The sequence below is a fragment of the Melopsittacus undulatus genome, chromosome 3 (assembly GCF_012275295.1).
Source record: "Melopsittacus undulatus isolate bMelUnd1 chromosome 3, bMelUnd1.mat.Z, whole genome shotgun sequence".
NCBI classification, from domain to species: Eukaryota; Metazoa; Chordata; class Aves; order Psittaciformes; family Psittaculidae; genus Melopsittacus; species Melopsittacus undulatus.
This window is the reverse complement of record NC_047529.1, coordinates 110,594,912-110,621,538: the sequence shown is the minus strand read 5'-3', so window position 1 is coordinate 110,621,538 and position 26,627 is coordinate 110,594,912. Positions and strand designations below refer to the sequence as shown.

The window sequence follows — 26,627 nt, the reverse complement described above, 5'->3', positions numbered from 1 at the left end:
GTGATCTGACAAGAGGATCCATCCTAGGGAGGCAGCACTGGGATCGGTAATTGGCTTCCTGGGAAACTACAGCTGCTGGAAAGGATGTAAAAGGAGCTGCACACGTGCCGGGATATTGTTACGGTCTTGCTAAGCTGGTGGATCCGCTTGGAGAAGGGTTTTGCCACCGATTTTGTTTTTTTCTCCCATTTTGGTAATGTTGGCTTTGGGGAAAATTTCTGCTGACTCACCTGCCCCTGGACACCTTTTGCTAAGCCTGGCTGACCAGTGAAGAGACCCAACGGCACCTTCCCCCCACCGTGGGTCCCCTCTGGTGGCACCGGACCCTATCCCACACCCAACCCCATCCCGTGGGGCACCCGCAGCCTGTCACCCCCCGCCCCGGGGAGTCCCCCACAGTGACCCCCGCACCCGGGGCGGGGGTGAGCGTGCCCGAACTTCCCATTGCAGCCGGTGCCCGGCAAGATTTTACCCTGTGTGCCGCCGGGGCCCCCGCGCCGCCGCCCGCCGGCTCCGCCGCCCCACTCGCCCGCCCAAGGCCGCGCAGGATGGGTGCGGCGCTGGTGCGGCGCGGGGGCTGCCTGCTGCTCTGGCTGGCCCTGCTGCTGGGCTGCTGGGCCGAGCTGGGCAGTGGGCTGGAGTTCCCAGGGGCGGAGGGCCAGTGGACCCGCTTCCCCAAGTGGAACGCCTGCTGTGAGAGCGAGATGAGCTTCAACATGAAGACACGCAGCTCCAGCGGGCTGGTGCTCTACTTTGATGATGAGGGTTTCTGCGACTTCCTGGAGCTCATCCTCACCCAGGGTGGGCGGCTGCAGCTCAGCTTCTCCATCTTCTGTGCCGAGCCCGCCACCCTGCTCTCCGACACAGCAGTCAATGACAACCTCTGGCATGCTGTCGTCATCCGCCGCCACTTCAAGAACACGACGTTGATCATCGATCGGGCCGAGGCGAAATGGGTGGAGGTGAAGTCCAAGCGGCGGGACATGACTGTCTTCAGTGGCCTCTTCTTAGGGGGGCTCCCGCCGGAGCTGCGGTCGGCAACCTTAAAGCTGACGCTCTCCTCTGTCAAGGACCGTGAGCCCTTCAAGGGCTGGATAACGGACGTCCGGGTCAACTACACGCAGACGTCACCGGTGGAGAGCCAGGAGGTGCGGCTGGATGATGAGCAGAGCCGTCTGTGTGCCAGGGACGACGTCTGCCTCAACGGGGGCGTCTGCTCGGTGCTCAACGACCAGGCTGTTTGTGACTGCTCCCAGACGGGCTTCCGGGGCAAGGACTGCAGCGAAGGTAAGGTGCCATTCCAGGTCGCTCCCCATCGCTCTGTGGAGGGGACGGATAGGAGGCCAGGCCTGCATGGAGTTTCATCTGTTTGAGTGGATATCCCTCCTTTCCCTCCCTCTCCGCCACATCCCTGGCTCCTCTCTTCTCCACCTTCTCCTCCCTGTCCTCCACGTGTCTCTGTGGCCAACCATGGTGCCATCACTCTTCTGTTCTTTGCCAGGTTGGGTGAGTGGAGGAGGGCATTATTTGGATGTCTTCCAGAGGTGGGGTACAGTGTGGGGTTGTCCTGGGCAGAGGAAAGAGGGGTCCTGGGTACCAGGTGTCATCCGGGTGGGAGGGGGTGGCTGGCATCACACTTGGTGATGGACGTGCTTGCCAGAGGCAGCTGGTGGCAACTAAGTTTGGGAGTGGGGAAAGTGACGCTGAGGAGAATTTCACTGGATTAAGTGCAAAGATGAACTGGGTTTGGTCTTTTTCTGTGGGGTACGGGAGACCCAGAGTGCACTTTGTATTTGATACTTGCCTCTGCTTTGTTGTTGAAATCAAATCAGTGATTTATTTGTGAATTCCTGAAATTGTTGCTGGGGAGGAGGGGAATTATACAAGGGATTATGTTTTAGCATGGATGTAAATGGTGCTGCTTTGCAATGTATTTAGCAATTCACCATGCCAGTCAGGGAGAATGCAAAAGGACAAGGGGAAGTACATACTCCAAGACCACAGAATTCCTGAGTAGCTTTACAAAGGAACAGGGAGCTTAGAATAAACAGCAGTTTCCTGAATCCCATCTACAAATAAATCACTGAGTAAAACATGATTCATATTCAGTGCCCATTGTTTTTGGCAAATGGAAGGAGCGTGAACATTTACCTTGTGGATGCATGTAGGACTTTTTTATTATTATTATTTTGCTAGCAAATGTGCCATTGCTCGCAGCTCCTTAAGCATAGAAATCCCTATGTTGTGTACCTAGAACAGGATGTAAAGGTACACGAGTGAAATAAGAGCAAAGGTATCAAAGGAAAATATCCTCTTCATGTCAAAATTGGAGAGCAAAGCCCTAAGTTTAAAATGTAAAAGGTAAATATAAGTAAGATACTACCAAGGCCAAATGAAGATCTTCATTGAGTGGCTGCATGACATTTATGGCTGAATAATTTGCCTTCAGCATTTCTATCAGATTTCACTCATTATAAGAAAGAAAACATCATTTGTGACTGTGCTTTATTATGTAACACCTCCTGTCCTTAGTGTCAATACTCAAAACACTACAGTCATTCTGCATCCTGTTTACTTTATCTCTCATCTGCCATCCATAAAAAATCCAGACCCTGTTCACATTTTAAAATCATTTTAGTAAGTAAATGATAAGTTTCAGAAAATAAGGTGTTTGTACTTTCAATAGCACACAGCCCCAGAAACTGTAAAATGAAGTACCTTTTACATGAGGCAAGATCCTATCAATGGATTTAGTATTTGGATGTAGATTTTAATATCTGGTACTACATAATATATAGCTATATGCTAAATACTGAGAGGTCTTAGCATCTTTGAGTTGAGCCCTATAATAAACCAAAAAGAAAATTATGAGGTGTAGCAGCTTGGTTAAAGCAACGAGGGTCATTTATATATTATTATATATTTACATGCCCTTTGCATTAAAATATAGTTTATTTGAAGTTGGTTTGAGCATGTAATATTTATATGAAAAAGGTCATATAATTGCATGTAATATCAGTCAGAGAAAATCTATTTACATACTAGTAAGTTTAACAGCAATTTTTAAGGAACATTTTTATGTTTATACTGAATGCTACTGAAATACACATATGCCCTTACATATTAAAAATGGTATAGAGCTTACTAGAAGGTAATAATAATATATAGAATTCCCCAAACTTAGGGTAAAATGTTGGCTTCTTTCAAATACTGGTGGTTTTACAATTGACCTCAGTGGGATCAAGATTCCCCTCACATGTCCCTTGAGCACCACCTTATAAAATAATAGCAAGACTTACAATTTTAGCATATTTTCTCAACAAAGGATCATCAGCTGCTCAGATTCTGATTTCATTTGAAACAGGAGACAATATTTCTACTACCAGCAATATAAATGGAACTAGCCCTACAGTTTATATCTGTTGGTTGAGAAAGGGTAGTAACTGAAATTCCCATCAGTCAGGTTTTGGTGAAGGGATTAGTAGCTACTTAAATGTGCTACCAAAGATATTGAACTACTTCATAAATGATTTAGTATTCTCATAGAAAAGGCAGTAGGACAAGTAAAGCCACTGTGTTTGCCAAGAGAGAAACCCTGGCTATTGCTGTTTAGTTCTTTGTAGTCAACATAGAAATTACACTGCTGAGTTTTGCTCTTTTGTTCCTGGAATATGTACATTTCCCATGGACCTTGTAAGAGGTTGCCATTGCGGAAGGATGGAGGAACATCTCAGACTGCAGTGATCTGGAGGGGTCTTTGGTGTTTTCCCTTGTTTGGCTTTTTGACTAAAAATAGCTTAGATGGGAAAAATCCCCAACTTTCCATTTTTATCTGAAATTGTAACCATGTGTCCTAGTTGATACCTTTGCTTTAAAGGTGAAAGATGGTCATTAAATTCTATTTTCCTTGGGGATTTTTAATAACTTTTTTGGAGAGGGGCTTGGATTTAGTGTGTTTCTGCATCTCTGTGGTCTGGTAAGACAGAGAGTCCCATAGTACCACGAGGACTTTAAGAATCAATAACAGCAACCACAAAGAAAATCTTTGCAAGATTTTCTATCCTGCCTTGCACATTAGAGAGATTAAAAAGAATTGATTTAGAGTCAAAGTTTTGAGCCTTAGGATGCAATTTTTAATAGAACTTTTGTTGTTTTCAGGAAAAACAAAAATCTGTTTTTTTTTCAGATTTTCATCTTTGAAAATCTCATTAATTTTTCCTGAAGTAAAACCTTCTCATAAGAACAAAGTTTAACCAAGTTTGTTTAGTTTGGAAACCCCCCAGTAATGCAAGTTAGTTCCAGTAGGCTTAACTGTTCTTGGACCTCTCTAAATCAGGAGTTGCCTGAACCACACCAGTGTAAGAGTGTTAGCTAGGGAAAGAACCAGATTTATTGCATTCAGTCATGCCCTTTAGTTTGAATAGCATCTAAACCCTCTTCAACAAGAGCTTTGGCATGAATCACAGGAAAAGGACTGAAGTGTTGCTTGAGGATCCAGGGTGTGCAATCCACAGCACAGAAAAATATGATCACTATCAGTTCTGTTGTGTATAAGTGCATGTGCTTACGAGTAAAGACAGTACAAGAGCCTTCTGAAAGAGAAGATAAAATCTCTATTTAGTACTGAAACAGGCCAAGGGAATATTATATCACATAAGAATAGAGACTCGGTAGAAGAAAAAAATACACAAAATTATGATGAATTTTATTAGAAATAAGACTAGCATTAAAATAAACCCTGATTGCCATATCAATTCTCTGATAATTTTTGGACGTACTATCATCTTCTCTTCAGTGAAAAACTGTTAGTGCCTGAAATGACTCAAATTGGTATGGCTTGAGTCCATGCTAGGGAGAGCTGTTCATTAAAAAGACTGATCTTTAAAATCAGACTTTTAGTGAATTAAGTCAGGCTCTTACAAAGGAAGGACAATACATGATTCATATCAGTGAGCTTCCATATTCCTCTTCTCATTTGGCTCCTTACATTAAAATTTCAGTACAAACCCCCTATTTTAAGTATTAAATGACTAAAATAGTGACCCTCTGGCTTCAGATTAAGAAAAAGTAGACATGTATAATTTACCTTTCATCCTCATTTTTGTAAAAATTACCCTATCCAATATCCTGTCTGAGAAAATAGGCAGAAGCCTCTGAAGAAGGGAATAAAAACCACGTAACACACTTTGCTTTGGGAGCGGTTTCTCACTGACCCTAGCTTCTTGTCCCTTCATACCCTTCTGCTTTTCTGTATCTGTAACTGCTTGAAAAGAACTGCATACAGAATAATTTATCTTTTTAAAATACAGCTTGCCTACTTGCCTGAATATTAGCCTGTTATAGAGGCAATTACTCTTTGAAGTCAAAGTATTCCTGTTTAGAACATGTTTTATTTTAACTGTTCTACTCAGTTGTTGTTTTGTGAGAAAAATGAGGAGCGTTCATGCAGCTGTTCACTGTAAGAGATATTCCCCCTTGTCAGATATGCAGAAATTGATGCCAGTTTGAACTGTGAAAGGGATTTTTTATAAGGAAGTGCATTCCAGCTGTCTCAGGCTAGCCAGCATTTAGATTTGTTTGTTTGGGTTCTGAATATATTACATCAATCTTTGTGGCGCATATTTGCTTCTTCATGCTAACTTCAGCCAAAGTCATTCAATATTTATATATTTTCTAAAAAATCATATTTTAATTCAGTTAATTCTCTTATGCCTTGAATAAACCAGAGAAAAATAGTTTGTGATTAATTATCTTTTGCAAGATACGTGTTTGAGTGCAAAGAGATGCGAGTGAACTCATTGCCTATAGTCAGTCATAACAGAGTAGCCACCATGGTCTTTATCTTTGAATAGTTAGCTAAATACACTTTGAGCTAGTAAATACTGCATGCAAGACTTTCCTTTTGGTTTATACTTCATAATCTTTATCTACAATACACATCTCTATTACATGATCTGTATTTCTTCTGCATGCTGAATTTCTTGTCAGTGCCAACGACCACTGGGATAATGTTGATTTAGGCAGGAGGAAGGCTAGAAATCCCCTAGAGATTAGAGATTATATTATGGTTCTATTGTATTTATCATTTACTAGATTAATTTAACACTAAATGTTTTAATTTTATTGTAATAATTTTAAGCAATGTGACTTTGTCAGGTTAGAATCTTGAGGGCAGATAGTCAAATGATCCCATGGTCTTTCAAAACTGTGTTGAACACATACCTTTCACATCTAGTCATGTGAAAACAGAATCCTTATGTCAGTTCAAAGCAGAATTTTGCACCATTTTCCTAATGCATTTTGAGACATTATTTTGTTTGCCAGGATTCAGCGTTATAGGATATTGATTTCAGTATCTGTTTCATGTAAAATCACAGCAATTTAAATACTGTGTCACTAGTAATTAGGAATTGGCAGTCTGTTGTGTATTATCTTCTCAGAAGGCAACTTTTTGAGTATTGCTAATCCTTTCAAAATGCTGATGTTGAAATAGTTCCAAGATACCACTTACACATACAGCATACATCTTAGTACCCCAGATCAATAATATCTTATATAGTGAGGCTGTTGCTTCCCTTTGTGGCCAGTTGAGATGCAGGGTCCATGTGAAGTGTATATTGCAAGTTAGAGAATGCTAATATGCTGGAATAATTTACATCTAGCAGCACAGGACCTTGTGTCACACTGGTCAGATGAATTCAGATTTTCAAAATTGTATAACAATATTGTCTGTATTTTAATGTAAGATCCAACACTCCAAGGCTTACAGGCATTTTGGAACAAATGTGCTTGATCTTTTGTCTCGGCTGCAGTGTGGCTCCTTGGGAGTCTTAACAGCAGATGCTAGCCAAGGAGTTGTGGGAAAACATTTGGATTACAGAACATATCCTTTTATCCCATCATCATTTCTGAGCTCATGGACAGGAATGGGGAAACCAGCTGGCAAGTAAAACCAGTTCTTGATAGAATATAGCTTTATATAGAGGCTAATGTTAATGCATGCAGGTTTGAGGTTTTATGATTCTTTTAATAAACATTTCAAACTTGGTTGGTAATCTCAAACAAAAAGGCTCATCCTTCTTTCTTGTTGAAATGAGCATAATAGTTTGTCTTCTGGAAAGCTGTGTTCCTTTCAGAGAAATGAAACCATACCAGCTTCTGGGAAAATACCTGGTCTAGTTTACTGTGCTGTAGCTGAAATTTGCATACCTTCATAAACATGATTTTACAGAATAGTGAAGGGCATTCTGAGGTGCTGAGTACCACGTTGTACCTGAGGAGCAAGTTGTAAAGACCAAAGGATACTTCTTTTAGGGAATGATTTTGTAGAAAGTAACAAACATATGTTTAACTGTGTTGTTATGTATAGAATTGACCAGCAAAGTCTGAGAACATAATGCTTTGATGCCTTTATTTAGTTCTCTGCGACCAGGGATCATATATTCACCTTTTATGAAATAATTTAGGTTTTTCCCACATAGATGTGCACTTTCTCAAATGACACTGTCTCCTTCTGTACTTCAGCAATGGTACCTGACTATCATAAGCACTTTACCAGCCTGGATTATACTGTCATATATGCAGAACACAATCTTTTAGCTCAGGTTCTCTTTGGCCAGACTAAAAAGTGATGGTATGTGGTACATTCACGCTAACATCTAGTCATTCTCCTGGCTTTTGGTGGCGTATTCAGTAGAACTGGTGAGTGCTTCAATACACAAAATACCTGTCTTAACTAACAAAGTATGAAAAATGAAGAACTAAGAATGAAAAAGCACATGACTTTGATATGACATTGCTTTCTCAGGTACCTGAGACAGTTCACACCACTTCTGTTTGGCTTCCCCATCTGTGAAGTTAAAACTAATGACACTTCATACAGGATTTTTGGTAGGATTTTCTTCCTGGCAGTCAGGTACTTGAAAGATTAGAATTTCTATTATATATCTAGTAGGGCACATCAAGACTTGAAGCTCCCTTTACTGTAGTGCAACTTCTTTGGTCTACAGAACTGGTAGTAGCTAGCTTTGAAATTGCCACCCTTCCTGCTGCCCATCAATCCATAGTGGAGTGTTCAGAATAATGTGAGGGGGTTTTGTGCACAGCTGGTCTTCTAGTACATGCTTTCCATTAGTCTGAGTAGATATTGGAAATTATGTAGCTTGTCCACCCATTCTCATCCTTTACAATGTTACAACACCTGTACAAAAGTCATCCTTGTTATTGTAAAAGGCTTTAAGATTTACTGTCTTGAGGACAGTGGAGAACTCTGGCTCCGAAGTCAATGATACAATTTTCAGAAGTTTCATTCTCTTTCATTTTCAATGAGAAATTTGGGGTGAAAGCTGGAGATGGCCTCAGTTATGCTTCGTTTGAGCTTGTAAAGAGTTAAGAGACAGAGGTAGTATGCTGGCAGCATTCTGTAAGAACAGGATTGGGTTATAGGATTTTAGATTTCTTTAAAAATTCTATGGAGTTTGCATGAACCTGGAACTATGTATCTAGATCCTCATAAGCAGCAAATTCGATGCCTTGTATATTGCTGAAAAAAACAGGTTCTGTTTTCATTTTCCACTGGAATCTATTTGAAGTCCTGTTGACTCAAGTTTAGAATTGGGGCAAACCTAATAACCTGCTGATTCTGAACTTATTATTCAAGTGGGAATCTGGAAACAGAGATCTAGGGCAAAGTAAGTCACCTGCTGAGTCTGACTGTAGTATTCATCTGGGAGTATAGAGAAAATACTCTTCATAAATTCAGATATTTATTACCACCATCATAATCATCATTATAATTATTCATTAATTTAACACATGCTTATGAAGCATGATGTAAGAATAGTTATGACTAATCTTGATTTACATTTAAGGGACTCTGTAAAAATCTGTTTTACAAAAAAAGGCGTGTGGTATATTCAATAAGAGTCACTCGCAGTTGCTGCCACTACAAACTGTGAAACAGTGTATTCTGTCTGTGTGTTACATACTAACGATGCTATGTTGGTGTGTGAGTTGTAGAGTGCTTTTAGTCTGTGGCACAGTGCACACCGTCTTGAAATTAAAAGGTTTGACTTTCTGGTGATTTTGTCTAAAGAAAGGGCTTTGTGTTGCTTAAAGGCAAAGAAACTAGACAGATCCTTCCCACAGTGATGTCTTCTTGTCATTAAGATAAGATGTACAGCCATTATGGAGGTCACTGACATAGCAATTGGAGAGGTATGTCACAGTTCCAAAATTTCAGTACTGCATCTTAATTTCTGATACAGAATAACCTTCATGTTGATCTTCTTCCTCTTCTATGCTTTTTACAACAACAGATTTAAAAAATGACAGCTTGTCAAAGGGGTTGTTTCCATTAAGAAGAGACTCATTCAGAAAGATAACATGTATGTGTTCTAAGTTAGATGTACTTTAAGAAGTGTATAGAAAATCACAGAATTAGGGAGTAGATGTGGGGTGAAGATCTGTATTTCAATATTGGAATTTTCTTTAGAAGCTTATCCTTACTCTTTGTTCCCAAAGGTGACAACAGAAATGTTCACACGCACATATTAGCATTTGTACAATGGGTGTCTAGGGGACAACCATGAGGAATAGCTTTAGGATGAATTATAGTCTTCTGATGCACAGATAATACTAATTATTAATAGAAATATGAGAATTGGGTCCTATTGCTATTAAAAACAAGACATGCTCTACAGCCCTCTTAGGAAAAACACTCTCTTTCCTGATCCTGAATCACATAGGAGTGATGAAAGTGATATAAAAATGTTTAGATTCTATTGATTGTAATGCAGTACCAGGCTGACATTTTACGTTTCTAAAATAATTTTTACAATTTACATTAGTAAAAATAGACTCTTAACTTGGAAGGCCCAGGGACAAGAGACGAGGCTAGTGAGACAGTGCATCTACTTCCCCAACTGCGCACACTGCTCTGTCAAGACACAATGAATTTCAGGTGAGCATAATGGGATGGACAGATGCTTCGCATGACATCATCCCCTAGAAAAGTAGTGGGATTTTTTTCTGGAGGTTGCCAGGAATGTTAGTGCTGACAGAGACATTACTAGTTTTGCTTATTTTGAGTTTTTCTTCCCATTTTTCCTTATCAGACAAGAGACAGGTGAAAATGGAATCTATAAACCAATAGCTGTGTGTCACCTAATTTTTAGACTATCATGGGGTGATACAAGAAGGATTTGTAAATAGATTTTCCAAGAACTGCTTAATGCCTTCCTGCTACATCTTTCTTCAGTTGAATGTTGCTGAACTTCCCAGGAGCCCATACTCTGTGAATTCTGTTTTCTGTGATATTTATTGCAGGAAAGTAATTTCTGTAATATTATTACATTGCAAAGAGCATGGGGTTGGTGTGTTTCTTTAGAACATACAGTTTTTCAGAGATAAATTGTGGACTGTCATTCAATATTAGACAAAAGATTTGTCTGTTTAAACATCTACTGAAGAATTCTGAATAAAGGTTTCATATTCTTACATAAAACATTCCTGACTTAAGTGCTACGAGGAAAACACCAGCATTTTCCCAATAGGACACCAGGAAGAAAATATGATTTGAATATATTTCCTTGTTGACTCAATACTCCATTAGTTTTCCATGAATGCTGTGGTAGTTTTCAGGAGTTTCTTGGGGGAGTAGGGATTCGTCACTGTTCTAAGTACAAACTATTTGGAGGAGCAGCTAGGATGAAAATTAATTACACTGCCATTAACTTGTGCTTCTTCCTCTAAAGCAGTTAAATGACTGAGTCTGGCATTATAAGAAGTTTTAGACTTAAGCAGTACAGCACAAGCTTATACTTCTGTTTTCCACATTACAGATTTTGATACTCAAAATTTAAATAAATCATCCATCAGGTTCAAAGTTATGAGAAAAAATATTCTCACACCTTTTCTCATTCAGGTTTTGGTAATAAAGTTCCAATAATAGGAAGAAAAAGTTCATTTGATGGAAGTTTTGACCTGCTATTCTTGAAAATCCACTGACAACCTCATATTTATTATTGGAAACATTGTTAATAGTCAAAGGTTTTATTTATTCTGTCATCACTGGCTGGATCCCATTCGCTTGTTTTAAGTATCATCGGAGTCTTTAAATAAGAAGGGTCTTTCTTGCACATTATAAATACCTACATAATTCAAGTTTGTAAAGGGATTGATTAAACAAATCTGTTATTCAGCCTTATATTACCCATTGTGATACTTGAGTCATGTCAGTGAATTATGTAAATCTTAAATTACATAAGTATGCTCCATCCCTGGCAGTGTTCAAGGCCAGGTTGGACAGAGCCTTGGGTGACATGGTTTGGTGAGAGGTGTCACTGTCCATGGCAAGGGGTTTGGAACTTGGTGATGTTAAGGTACTTCCCAACCCTAACTATTCTATGATTCTATCCACAGTAATGCAGGTGAATAAAATTCCTTTCCAGTTTCTCCCCCATTAAAAGCCCAGAAACATATCTGTTAGAAGTGGAAAAAAATCAGTCTAAGCTGATGACAGCACGGGAATTCAGAAACAAAGCTACCTCCAAGGAGTGGTGGCTTTCATCTTTCTTGCTCTTTGTGTTGAAGGGAGGAACTTGTCTCTCCATTTTATTCACATGTGCATTAAAAAACAACAAAAAGCAGTTAGTGATGCTATATCTATTCTGGTAGAGATACACATAACTCAAAAAGCGTGCCTCTGAGAACTTTAGTAATGTTTGGTTGTTTTGATGTTGGATTTGAATACAGGCTCATTACTCCTTGGATAGCCTAAATATGTAAGATGAACTGAGTACAGGTTGTGGTGTTACTGAACTTTACACTTCCTTAGCTTCCTTGTCAGAAGTCTGAATAGTAGTACATAATTATGTCTTGGAAACTTGGTTCTTACCTATTAATGTCTTGATCCTTGTCCAGTCTGAGCTCTCAGTCACTTAAACTAAGCTTTCAATTATCAGAGAATGTAGAAAGAGGAACTAAGCAAATAAATCTACTCATGGAATTGGAAGAAGAAAATGTCTTCAGAAATCATGCATATTGTTCTGATCAATATTTTAAAAATATTTTACTTTTCTAAGTTTGCCACATTCAGTAGAATCTCCCATCAATTAATGGAGTAAAAGAATTTGTTCAGTATTCCTTTCATGTGTAAATCAGGATTGATGTCTCTTGAAGCTAATACACTAAGCAAGTGTAAAATAAGAGTAAGATCAGAATCAGGTCCTCTGGTTAGGAAAAAGTACATTTTTCAAATGTATTAATATTAAAGCACCCCAAACCCTTAAGAAACAAACAGGCTTAACCTTTCCCACTACTATGTAGTATTAGTTTGTGATCTTTGTAGACATTTCCTTTATCATTCAGATGCACGGAAACATTTTGGCAGCACAAAAATGACTGCTGAGAAGCTTTGCATGCTTGTTTCCCATGCATCTATAGTAACAATAATTACTTAATACACTCTAATTTTTCTGTATATGTACAGGTATAATAAGAAGTTGCAATGCAACTTCCCTTATAAAATTATGAATTAATGACTAAAACAATTCCTATTTTAACCCACTTCCCACCCCCATTGCTGAGATGACCTATCCTGTAGTAAAATGTTTGCCCTTTGAAAATAGTCTGTTATGTATTCTTTTCATCTACATGTCTGAATGAATCTTCACACTCCTTCTGTTGGTCTTAGAGACCCATTTAGTACACAGGTTTTTAAAGCATAGCTCAGTATGGCCAGATGGCTTCTCTAATCAGCCTAAGTCATTGGTGTCAGTCTAACATGTATGAACACTGAGAGCACTCAGAATCTGTGCTCTGAGAATATTATTGAGTTTATAAAATAAAGCATTTACAAACTATGAACTGCCAGGACAAAAGATACTGTACAATTTTAATTTCATCTATTTCTGGGTATCCATTATGAAATAGTCTTTAATTACATGCTCACATACCCCTTTTTCCTCAAGCTCTCTGCCTCATTCAGTGCACAGTCTGGATAATAAGCTCTTCAATATTTTATTTTCTCCTTGCTGTTCAGTTTGTAGCCCTGAGCCTTATTTATTGTCCATATTCAAACCAGCTCTGGAGAGACATTATGAATTTTTCCCTGGGCTTTTCTAAGGTTTTCATAACTGCAGTACCTGAGCCAATATTAAAACTTGTAGAATGCCCATGTAAGATGACATATGCTATTATCCCAGTTGTAGAGGAAAACTGAGGCAAGAGAAGCTGCAGGTAAAACCATTCACTAATACGGAGTGCACAATCTGAAGTTTTTCTGAGTACTTTGCATACTCTAAGTATCCACTACAACTTCAAAGCATGCTTCCACTGACTTCAGATCATAGCTTTCAGTGACCGGCGCTGCATATACTGGGATATGGCAAGAATATTCTTGATACATGCAAGACAGATGAAGACATGCTCTCCAAAGATACAAATGGCCTAAATAGCATAAGGAGTAACTGCCCAGAAAATGCCTGGCTCTAAAAACCTGTCCAAAATCACATAGGATTTGTAGAAGAGGAGCTAGAACACATCCTTTCACAACAGTGTTCACCTGTCCTTGGCATGTGGTACATCTCACTCCTTTTAGCAAGGACTCTTGCACTGGAGGGGCAGGTGTAGTGCTCATTGGCACAATAGCTTTCTTCATTACCCAGTCATTACTTATTGCTAAGAATAGACCTCTTTTGTGTACAGAACAAGTAAATGAGGCTCTGGAGACAACTGCATTAAACTGTGTAATTAAAGGCTATATCATAACATATACAAATAAAGTGGAAGGATCTAAGTTACGTAAGAAGCCTTATGTCTCAGAGCTGCTATTTTTGTCTTTGCAACCTAAAGAATGTTCTTTTAAGGTAGTAAAATAGTCAGTGTGTGTAATTCTTTGCAGGTTTTCAAAACTCTACTCCCACTCAGACATCCCAGCCACAGCCACTGTGTTCTTTGCACTTGAATGAGGAAGCACCATTTTCACAGGGCCCATTCCTGGCAGGGAAGTTGCTGATGGACGGACACTTTCCTGGCTCCAAATCTGGGTAGCTGGACCTATAGCACAGGCTACATAGTGTCGAATGACAGGATAGACCTGCTGAGAATGAAACTAAAGTATGCAGTTACAGTCCAAACAATCTTTCAGGAGTTTCCTGATGAAATCTAAGCCATCTCCACTATCACTGTACAAACATATTTTGCAACTTGAACAGATTCTGGTGGGTTTTCAAAGGATTGGCAAAAGGCTTAACCCTGAAAATCAAGTTACTCCTGCCCAAATGGTTTTTATATTCCTGCTTCAAAATAAGACTAAAGTCAAAAGGAATCAGAATGGAAATGAAACTTACTTAGAGTTCCCTTGGGGACATACTGCTGCTAACATAAATGTCAGGTTTTCAGTTGAGAAGTTTTTGGGTGACTAAATCAAATATATTTTGAGAGACTTAGAACTGAAAAAAGAAGGCTTCCTTACTATACTGGGTCACTGTCTGTTTTCTTTCATTACTATAATTGATATTCCTCTGTAATAAATGTGTCTTTTAAATAAATAAAGAAAGACTAACACAGAATTGTTTCAGTACATTTCAGAACCATTTTTTTTCCCAAGGAAATGAGTTTTTAAAATAAAATATAAACATTGTACTTGCATATCTGCTTGTTCAGTGTTGCCATTAAATACCTTTGCCTAATTATTTCTTAAATTTCTCCTGTCAAACCTTTATATGAGAAACAGTGTAGCCCTAATACAATGTTCCATACGCAAGAGCCAGAAATGCAGTGCTAATCTTCACCAACCAATACTTTTAAGATACTTCTGTCTTTGTAAGTCACATTTTTAATACCCCAGGGTTTTTGAACACATCTTAATTATTTTTCTCTGTATTTAGGGATTGTTAATTTCTCTACTTACAGAACCAGCTGCTCAATCCTCCTTTGTATATTAAAAATTTATGAAGATTAAAAATATTTATTTTCCCTTTTCCTTTCCATGATTTATGTTATATCCATTATGTTATATGGTGTATTATTTTGACTGTAAAGCATACAAATATGTATTGGCCATTAGGGCAGGAGGTGAAGGCAGAATAAAGTCACAGTCAAATTACCAGTACATTTCTTTATGATCACTTAATTCACAGATGGTCCCACTGTATTTGTTTGGATCATTTGCATGAATATTTTATCCCCTTGATCCCAATATATATTATTATATACAATTATGCTGCAGATAACCATACTTATGTTAATAATATAATATGACTATTAATGGAAATTATTATCCTATATGTTACCTCCTGGTATTTAATCACCTAGTGACATTTTCAGGAATATTAAATGTTACTACCCACACTGATTTAAATAGGACTATATGTGTTAGTACAAAGAGAGAAAAAAAGTTTTTAAAATAAAAAAGTGCAATAGTCAAAAAAGAAATCCCAATTTAAAACTGTGGTTTAGCATGATCAGACACAAGCTAGCCTGCAGAATCAGAGACTAAAATTAAAGTAGTTATAAATTCTTAGAGACAACTATTCATGTTCTTACATATTATAGATGTTGTGCCTAGTATGTAATCTTATTAGATGCATCTTTAAAAATGCATGTTTAATGAATAATAATGAGTTTAAATTCAGATTTCCATATGCATATAAATTTTGTCCAAGCTCAATGTATGTATCTTTTACCACCTCTTTGTTGCATTTTCTACAGAAGAATTGCAGTGCTATGTCTTTAGGAAAGCTTAAATACTGCAGGAAAATAGTACCAGTCAGAGATCCGAGTCCTGTGTAACATCCCTAAAGGCTATTTTTTGCTAAGCAGTGAAGAGAGTATAATTTAATGCACTCTGATTTTACCGTCACTTAAAATATGTCCCGAGCTCAGCAGTACTCCTTTGCAGTCTCTTTCTTTTTTCTTTTGAAACATAGAAGATAGTACACAAAAAATAAAACAAAAAGTTTACCAGCCTAATGGATATCAGCAAAAGCTACATGTATTGATTCACTGATCATCATTTAATCTACTACCTACACTTACCACACTAACCAAAATACAAGCTGCTGTGATTATTTACAACATTCATGCATTTCATAAACTGGCTAAAAACTCTTCTCAGTTGAATAGAATACTGAAAAACCCTTGTCCTAAATGTAACTTTATAAAGCCTCCTAAATTATATATAAAGTGAACAAAAAAAAAGGAAAGGTTTTTTAATAGGCAATGCTTCTTTTATCAGCCAGTGACATGTTTACAATTGTTAATATGTCATCTCTGGGATTTATATCAGTAAGATTAAAAACCATGTAGTTTTCTGGTACTTCTAAAATTGATGCAGTTGTTATTTTAATTTTTATTATTATTATTTCTAAGCGAAACAGTATAATTACTGCACTAAGGATATTTCTTCCCCTTAGAGTGAAATGAGAACAAGGGGCTTTAAACTGAAAGAGGGGAGATTTCAATTAAACATTAGGAACAAGTTTCTTTACCTTGAGGGTGTTGAGGCATTGGCACAGGTTGCCCAGAGAAGCTGTGGTTTAAAACCCAACCACAGTCTCCCTCTCACCACCCCTACTCCCCCCTCCCCAATCCCGGAGGGATGGGGAGGAGAACCGAAGGAGTGCAACTCCCATGGATTGCGACAACAGCAGTCCAGTAACTAAGGTATAACACAAATCACTACTGCTACCACCAATAAAAACAATGATAGAAGAAATAAACAAGGGGAGAGAATACACCCACTGAAACGAGTCCGACCCAGAAGAGCAAGCCCGAGCCCTTCTGGCCAACTCCCAGTTACCTCCCTGGGCATGATGTGGTGTGGTATGGAATACCTCTTTGGCTAGTTTGGATCGCGTGTACTGTCTCTGCTTCTTCCCGTCCTCCCCTCCTTCCCTGGCAGAGCATGAGACTCACAAAGTCCTTGATCAGAGTAAACATTTGAGCAGTAACTACAAACATAAGTGCTTTCAACACCGTTCCCAGGCCAAAAGTCAAAACACAGCACTGCACCAGCTACCAAGAAGGAGAAAAAATGACTGCTACTGCTGAACCCAGGACACTGCCCCATCCCTGGGAGTGTTCAAGGTCAGGTTGGACAGGGCTTGGAGCAACCTGGCCTAGTGGAAGGTGTGTCTGCCCATGGCAGGAGGTTGGAGCTAGATGTGCTTTAAGATCTCTTCAAACCCAAACCACTCAGTGATTATGATTCTCTCATATCTGACCCCGTACACATGGGGAACCATGCTGCAGCTTGGTCCTACTACAATGTTATGCATAAAGAGAAATAATTTTTCATTGGAGGACTGTGTTAAATTCTTTTGGATAGAGCAATTCCTCAGGCAGTTGTGCCAGTTGGTCAAGAAGGGCAAACAGAGCGGAGTTTTCTGACTGAGAACATGCAATAACATAAGGGGAGCCAAGGTCTTAGCCTGTTCACCCTGTGGGCATGTGAATCTTGCTTACAACTTCTTGAATTTCTGTCTCTACAGCTGTGACTGATTCCTGCAAGCATTATTGATTACCAATGTTCTGGCCAGGAAAAGTTATTTAAGGAATTTATTTGAAATAATATAAAATATTTCAATGATTTGGAAAATATTTCCTCTGTTTTAAAGGAGTCCATTTTCAAAGATCAGTAAGGTAAAATTCTCTGAATAGAGAAACCTAATAACTACACTGTACTATATATTAATAAAAATCATGATTTTTTTAGCTGAGCTTGGGAAATGGACCTCCATTTTCGCAGAGTTAGTAGCATCACTTTTAAATTAAATCTTGGAAAAACTCTTATTACTGAAATTTCCATAGCACTGAAATGTTCTTGAGAGTTGCTTTCCTTTTAGCTGCATTTCAAAACAGGTTCCTCTATTTGTTTGCTTATTTTAAGTATTTAATCTAAGTTTTTGCTTGGTAAAAGCTGTACAATAGTTCATATATGACTGCAGGTTCTCCTCTGAAATACTGGATTTCTTCAGAAAATCATTTTAGTTGTAATAGTGACCTTTGGTTCTTGAGTTTTGCAGTTGGGCTTTCCTTCTTGCAGGATTTACTACAGTTAAGAAAAACTTACTATGCAACAACCCTTTTTTTAGCTTTGGACCCAGATATTATTTCTTCTTTACAAAATAGATCCTTCATAAATGACTATATCAGATGAATGGTAGACATCTGGAAGCATCAAATGGAAAAAAGGGAGAGATGAAGGACTAAGAAGTAACTAAGTACTGGAAATGGGATTTGGAATTGCTATTTTATTTTCACAATTCTATTACAACTTCTTTATATATCTCAAGTATTTAATCTCCCTCACAGTTTTCCATCCATAAAATAAAGTTAATAATATTCAGTGTCATCTTATTACCATTCCCTGTCTGTTTTGTTTAGTAATGTCTGAGATTTCAGAGCATATTTTGCTATCTACTACAAGAGACATAGATCTTACTTGTGGTGTTAGATGTTCCATATTATATATAATAAGTTGTAGTTGAGATACAGATATTGGAACAAAAATAATGACCATTTTTTGTAATTCAGGGTATTCCAGATTACTTTAAGGGCAACAAAGTTCCTGATGTACTCATGCCTATTCCTTATAAACATGTTCTTCTTTAGAATAACCTGTTTGGGCATTGTTTGTGGTTTATTTCTCATAGCATAACATGGCAACAAGATCTATTACCAAGATTAATCTATTCGTGAAAAAAAACAGTGTATATTTATAAAGGGGTCCTTAACAAATCAAAACATTCTTAAGTTTATCTCCTTTGCAAGAAAAAAACAAAGATGCTTTTTGGAAGTGAATCGAAAACCTGCTAAAATACATGTAGGATTGCATTTTATTGGGATAATGTCAGCTGATAAAAAGAATTTTCTTAGGTGTGTTGCATTGTAGTAGTACTTGTGGATGCTATTGTTTGAAGAATTTTGAGCTTACCAGCAGAAAGTGTTTACAAAATGTCACACAATATAAAGCTCTGCACTTGCAAAAAGGTGTAAGGTGGAAAACAGTGATTTTCATTAATACCTGGTTATATAAAGCCTATTCTGAACAATGCAAACTGATTAGCTAGTAGAGAAGAAAAGCACTTTACTAAGTCTATAGTCTATCTTTTGGTTCTGCTACTAGGAATTAGTCTAGAAGCATAAGATGAGTTTGTTCATCTATATTTGAATTGAAAGGAAGATCTGATTTTCAGTGATGTAATAATGGAATGATACTCCTTGGGCAACCTTTTAAAGCAAAGGAATATTCTTTTTGATTTCAGAAGTGTTTGGATCAAGGAGTTTGGTTCTACCTCAAACTGCTTGAGCTGTCATGTGCATGGAAGTTAGTTACTATTGTTCATGATAAATGTATCCAAATATGTTATTTTTACTATTTATAAAAAATCTTACACGGAAATTATTCTGATCTGATCTTTATATGATGAAATAATGGTATGAAGGCCTAAAATATAGATAGCTTAAATGAGTGTAGCTGTAACATTTGATGTCATGAAGGCCTCATGAGGATTTCCTTAGATAACAGTTAGATAGTAGAACAAGAAGCAATTCACTTGTTTTTCATGAACAATATGTGTTGTATGTAAGAGGACGGATAGACTGGGAAATGTTCAAATGACCATTTGAGAATATGTAACTTGAGCTGAACACACAGTCCAGCTACACACTGAATAAAAGGACCAAACAGAGAGTATATGACACCCATGTCACAGAAGATGATAAGCTAATGAAGAATGCAAAATCTAAAAGACAAAGAACTGGTTAAATATATGTGAAGGGGAACCATAATCAGGAGCATTCCAGCTCCTGAGTTATTAGATTCCATTGGTACAATTCAGCTGAACTGTTCAGCTAAGCAAGGCTAATAACTTGGATCACAAGAAAAGAATGATTATATAGAAGCTCAGTGCAACAACACAGACAAAATCCCAAGAATGAGCAATCCACAGAGCTGACCCAATGTTCTCAATTTCAGCTTGATTCTAAGTGGAGTGACAAGGGGGTTTGAGGGAGCAAAGCACTTTGGCTAAATGAAATGTCAGCAAGTCTATGATTGCAGAAGGGAGCATGGAGAATTCAGATCTTTAAATCTGTGAGCAAATGCACTCAACATGTAAACTCCTAATTAAAAGAAGAAGTAGTTAAGTATTAGCTATCTGTCATAAAAGTAAATGTTTAATCATTAATGCAAAGAACAATAGTAAATGGACCAGTTATTCTAAAATGTTGAACAGGCTACTGGAGTTTCAAATACTATTTTATCAAGTAGAAAAATGCTCAAATATTTGTCTTCAAAATCATTTTATTCTAATTTCACTAAGCAGTAAGGAAATACAGTCTATAGCTTTGAAGACCACAACATTACTCTGACCCCTCCTCTGGAATAGGTAAATCTTTGTTACAATTTACACATGTACTCAAACACATTTTAAAATGGAGATAGTCATAAACATAACAAGTTTTTATGAACTTTCCTAGGTGCAGAGTTAATAGAAGGCGATGTTTTCCCAAGCAAAGAGTGTGCTTACCTCTCACATCTGTAGGAATTTGCTGACAAACTTTGTTTTGTGCCTTTGGTTACTACACCAGCTCTGAGAAGCAATCAGACACACTATAGAGGTATTTCCTAATATTGCTAAACTATAGGAGAATACATTAAAAAATAAGATACCATCTCTTCTATGGTCCATTGACAAACTACACTACATGTGCATCACACTCCCTTCCTTTTTCTTTCCTTTCCATAGCTGTTTATGTTGCCACTACAAGATCACTGGAGGTAGTGTACATATTTAATTAAATAGTTCATGTTGTATCCAATACACCATTCCTGGACAATAAATAAATTACTCTTACTTTAAAACACCTACAATCTCACTTGGGATGTTACACTGCAGAAATCCAAATACTGTATTTTTTAAATCTCTAGTAAGATTTGTATGTACCAAAAATGTATTGCTAGCTTTGTAAGTACTTCAAAGTAAAGCAAGATCAGCTATTTTCAATGATGGTTTTGGACAAGAGACTACAGGTTCTGTTTCTTTAAAATAGTATAAAATATATATTTCCTTTGGGGCAAAACATATGAAGGTAATTTTTCCTCTCTATTTAATCTATTTTGCAAGGTACACTGTAGTGCCATTCTATTTCAGCAAATGTTAAAACAGCATTTTTTTCCCCCTTTTGGGAAAAAGACTTGCATTTTTATTCTATTGAAATTGCTTGCTTACAAAGAAAATGTCTGGAGTTTGGGGGAATGTATCAAGTTATTTCTGTGCCTTTTTCATAGAACAGTTGCTAGCAGACACTATTCATCAGCAGAAATTTGGGTATATTTGAGTAACACATGCCAGGGAGAGAGACAGGATTGTATATTTGGTTAGAATTTCTTTGTGCCTCCTTTAAAAGCCCTCAGAATATATGTACATTTCAAGCTGTGAAAAAGATAGTAGAATTGTCATTAGATTTAGGACTCTGGGTTCTAATAAAGAGATTTTGTAAACTTGTTTAGGAATAACACCAAATTGGCAAGTGATGTTTAAATCACATGTCAGCAATTAAATACATAAATCTCTGATTAGTTTATCTTGGCATAAACTCTGTGTCCTCTTCTCAGTTCCACTGAGTAATAAATTGCACAGTGCAATTTCATTCAAGGACCTACCTGAGGTGGAATGTTTTATTCTTACCCAATTAATTGATAGTAAAGTGGTATCCTTCCGATATCTCAGTCCTGTATTTCTTATATTGGAGGACTGAATTTGTTTTTTTTTAATTCAGTCTTCTTCAAATCTCAGTGGATGTGAGTGTCATATCCAATTTCAGCCTGGGACTATTTTCCCTCATAGAAATACTAACAGGTTTGGCTTAATTTGCTCTAATCCCTATGCAAAGATGTTAAGGAGGCTTAGCTTATTCTTGGGTGAAATATCATTTTATTGTATTTTTAGAAATTTTATTATATAAAAATCTTTCACAAGCTACCTGACTTAAACAGCATGACTGTCAAAACTTCCTAAGTATGCTCAGGGACAGACTTTTTTCCCCTAAGTCTTCTTGAGAGGTCACATGTTCTCTATGCCTGAAGTAAGCTTGATGGACTTTTACCTTGTGGCACACACTGCATTTGCAATGCCTTCAAACGATGAGAATTAATGGGCTAGCGTTTTCTGAACTAAATATATTTTTAGTATAAATTTTTCACTGCACTTAAATCCTTGAGGATTTTTGCCATTCACATGATTTGTTTGTGGAATTGATGGTATGGTTTCACACGTTCTAATGCATAAGAGCTCTCCTGGTCCAAATAATGAATAATTTTTGCCCCTCACAGTCTCAAATACTTGAAAGCTGTTTGCCTTTTTAATTCCCTAGCAGATATATGTACCTTGCAGTGGCAGCTCCATTACAATTTTATGCAAGAAAACAAGAAGTAGTTCTCAAGCTAAAGATTTATGTTCCATTTACAGAGTGTATTCAAAAGTAAAATTTCATATGAAAGAATCACAAATTATATACAATATAGAACACTCAAAATAGAATCCTTACGCAATACATATGGAATTGAAACAAGAATGTTGTGGAGCATTTCTCAGTGAATATATGTTTGCGCTATGAAGATAAAAATTGATATAATCAGTTGTATCAAAAAAGAAACAAGTATCTATCTCTTGTCATGGAGACATCAGACTTTCGAATGACAAAGGGGGTATTTTAAGCTCATTGATTAAAGGTCAATATAGAAGCCAAAGAGAATGAAGAAAATCTACCACTCAGGTTGCTCTTCAAAGCAGCAAAATAGGATTCATGGTTCTGTAAGAGATGAGATTGCTGGAAATGCAGTACAAGAGCTCTCCAAGGGGTAAGACCTTCAAAAAGGCTATTTCAATGAGTAGCCATTCCTGAGGATATTATCAAAAAAACCCCATACCATATGGTCAGTCTGGAGCATGTGAAAAAATAGTAGTAAAGCAGCAGGATGCAGTTGGACTATACATTGTTTTACTCGGGACAGGTGCTTTCACATTATATTTATGTAGTGACCAAGAACTACTAAGTGACAGCAATGCAAAGGTCAGAATTTGATAACAGAACAGAATTCCTCTTATCTTGGAAAGGCTGGGCTATAGAGTAACACCTTCTTAAAGAACATCCTGAGACTTCATCTCTGAATAGGCATAGATTATTCTGCTTCATGTTTATTTGGCTATCAAATAAAAAAAGCCCCCCCCCCCCTTTACATTTCTCTCTTCTTCTATGTATACACTTAAGTTCTATTTTCTCATACCTTGTTTGTGCTCTTTTTGCTTAGTCTTCCATTATCTCTTTTCTTTGACTTTACAAATTAAATAAATCAGCTAAAGAAGGACAGGTCTAGTAACTGCCTATATTCTCAAGCTTTATTTTTCCAAACAGGATGATTCAGACTTCTGAACTTGTGGATCAGAGCAAACAAACAGATCCTTCTAGGCGGATACAAGTCCCTCATAATAGAATGTATCTGCCCTCATTTAAAGCTAAGATTCTGCAAAATAATTAATTTTGGCTACAACTCATGTGAAGTGCAGATCTATGTAAAGGTGAGTATTTAATCTGAATGGAACAACTACATTTTGAAAGACAGTAGTTTGTATACATACTGCAAGACCAGTTTCTCTATATGGTTCCAATTTGTGTTAACCTAATGATCCAAGTTGGATTTTACCCATCTCGGATTTCATGTTCTAGGAGGGTACCAGATGAATTGGTCCAGGTTTCACTGCAGTATCACTAAGGGCCTTCAGGTCAACATAGACATTTGTTGAAATGTCTTGCTAACTCTGCTACGGGACTCTGATAATATGCTTCCTATTGATTCTATCCACAGTTGTGTGCTAAAAAATGCCATGTAATCTTCTGTTCAGCACTTCTACAATCTGCTGTTGATATACGTGTCAGTTGCACTAATTTCTTTACAGAGAATTACATCCTCCTTCTCTTTACTTCATTCCAATTTAAAAAGATACACCTGTTACTATCTACTATTCTTTCTTTCTTTTTTCCTAATGAATATAATACTCATCTGCTGTTGCTCACGTTCTCCAGAAATGACAGGATGTCTGAGATTCTCAGGCAGTTTCCTTTTAGCATTCCCCAGTTATCACATTGTCTAATTTGCATTGCTGATTCTTTTAAGATGTTGAACCACATTCCACTAAAATCTCTTCCCTTGGATATTTCATTCTTAGACTAAGTCAGAATAACTCATATTCCTTATTGAATGACATTTAACACAGTGATAAAGATAACGAAATGTACATAGCAACCATAATTGGTTTTAGATGGCCTATATTACTGTGGATGACCTCTACAGTTTTGAAAGGTTTCTTGGAAATATTTTGTTCCTTCACAATCTCCTTGAATGCCCTACCTCTCCCCTTACTGCTATGTCTTCCCATTTCTTCTCCTTAGAAACAGTTCCTTTTCCATGTCTCTATTTCCTGTGTGGTCCTTTCCAATTTTCAGTGATGTGGGCCTCTTCATTTCAGCCTTCCCAGTTTTCCCCCAAGCCCACATTTTCTCTAAAGGCCTAGGGGTTTACCATTCAAGGGACTTAACTCTTCTTTATTCAGTTTATTTATTCTTTGCCTATTTTTCTCCTTCAGACTGCTATCTCTGGCCTTTCACATTCCCTATCATGATTTCTTTCTCACCCATAGTGAAACCTCTGAAGTCGTGTATGAAAAAGCAAACTCTTCCTATGTTAAGGAGTATCTCAACTTCTTTTTATTGCTGCCTCCTAAGGTGGAATTTAGATAGCTTTAACATGGTGATGTGTCATAATGCTGCCTAATGTTATACAGAAAACATTTTGTTAAATATATATGACACAGTTTCTTATAGATGTACCTAGAAAGTGACACAAATGGAACAGCACAGCATGAGGACCTCTTGCTCAAAGTTGTTAATTCAGCTCATAAAAGAAATCAATATGCAGTATTACAGAGCTCTCATGTCTTGTAAATCAGATTGGAAATGAAACTGAGTACAACTTGTATTAGAAGTTTAAATTATATTGCCTACAGAAGCTATTTTGGGTGGCCACGTTTGGATTCTGTACCAAAGAAGCATGTATGCATTTTCTAATGCACACTCTGTAATGCAGCTGCTGCTGTTTCTGGTCCTCTGAAATAAGGTTTAAATGTGCAGGCAGAGAAGCCTCACCAGATTTGCAGAAGATAGAAAACACTCTAAGACAGAGAGCTGCCTGGGACTTCCATGAAATGCAGTTGCCTCTGAAGATCAGCAGATAAGGTGAATGCAGTTTCATTCTGACTGATTCTGAAGGCCATTCACGTTTGGACCTATGGTCAAAAAACTAACTTTGCTTTTATCACTTCAGTCATGGAGAGGTCCAACTGAGCAATTAACAAGAAAAGCTCAGGCTTGATTTGGAGTGAATTTTTCTGCCTTTAGAAACAAAATAGCTCAGGAAGTAAAACAAAATTAGTCAAAAAATCAAGGGCAAAATGTAAGGAATTAATCAATTTTCTTTACTAGCCACATATTATGCATCACCAGAAGAATATAAAAGCAATGAAAAAGGTCTAATGAAGTAGCTTATAAATTGCAGATTACCTGTTTGTGAGACATAAAAATCGATTATAGTCTATAAAGAATATAATCGTATCACTGAAGGTCTGGAATCACTGTCATTAGAATTCATGAGGGGATAGATTAGCCTTTCCCTCTGTAAAGATTTTATGTTCATCATTTGGCAACACAGAGACCAGGTAGCCTAGCTCAGCTGGTAAGTAGTTCCAACATGATGCTGCAGCTACAGGAAGCTGAGGAACTCCTTATGACAGAAATTCCATTAGCCATAACAGCATTTTACCATGAAAGCAGAGGATTTTCTTATGTTCTAACTTTTCTCATTGCCAAAGAAGGAATGAAGGGAATGATCTATCCCCTAGCACAGAAAACGTAATAAAAACATGGGTAAACTCTGTTTCTAACTTGAGGTAATTAAGGAGGAAGATAGTCAAGGTCCTTCAGCATCAGCTAACGAAAAAAGGAAGCATGGCAGAGCATTGTGTGCCTAAGCTCAGGAGAGAAGGAACACATTTCTCCTTTTAACATCTGATCTTCTTTACTTTAACCTTTAATTACATCAGTGACTCTCTATATGAGAGGGGAATTAAAGCCTATTCTAAATTGTGAATTCTGAAACCTGTTTCTCTATAGGGATAAATAATTTATACAGCCTCGCAATCCAGGAATTTAATGAGCCCTTATGCATGTAAACAAAGTTATAGCTCTTCTTAGCTACTGCAGAGCTCTTCAGTAAGAGTCTAGGACAGAAAAAGGCGACAGGCTTGACTGAAAGATCAGCTATTTAATTGTGTTATTGATCAAAAAGCATAAACAACATAATAATAAACATGTAAAATCTCTGTATTCTAATGATAATGGTTAGCTTTAGCTCTTTGTCTAGACCTGATAAATGCTGCTAAGTGAATTATTGAATACAATGATGAGAAGCAACTCAAGCATTCTGTTCTTACTATTAATTTTCTGGATGCCAGCAGAAGTTGTATAACCAAGACAAGGAAGTGCATAGGTATATGTTCACACCT

At 37.5% G+C, this 26,627-nt stretch overlaps 1 protein-coding gene across 20 annotated transcripts in view; it reads left to right on the top strand.

The window, feature by feature from the left end:
* Positions 1–548: 548 nt before the first annotated feature.
* Positions 549–26,627, top strand: part of NRXN1 (neurexin 1) — a 678,674-nt gene continuing 652,595 nt past the window's right edge. For 19 of the 20 annotated variants that reach the window (XM_034060547.1, XM_034060546.1, XM_034060544.1 and 16 more), the window contains exon 1: positions 549–1,287. In XM_034060547.1, the coding sequence (XP_033916438.1) occupies positions 549–1,287 (739 nt within the window). Of the gene's footprint in view, positions 1,288–10,404; positions 10,421–13,880; positions 13,890–26,627 lie in introns of all 20 variants that reach the window. The other variant, XM_034060531.1, reaches the window with a different exon arrangement.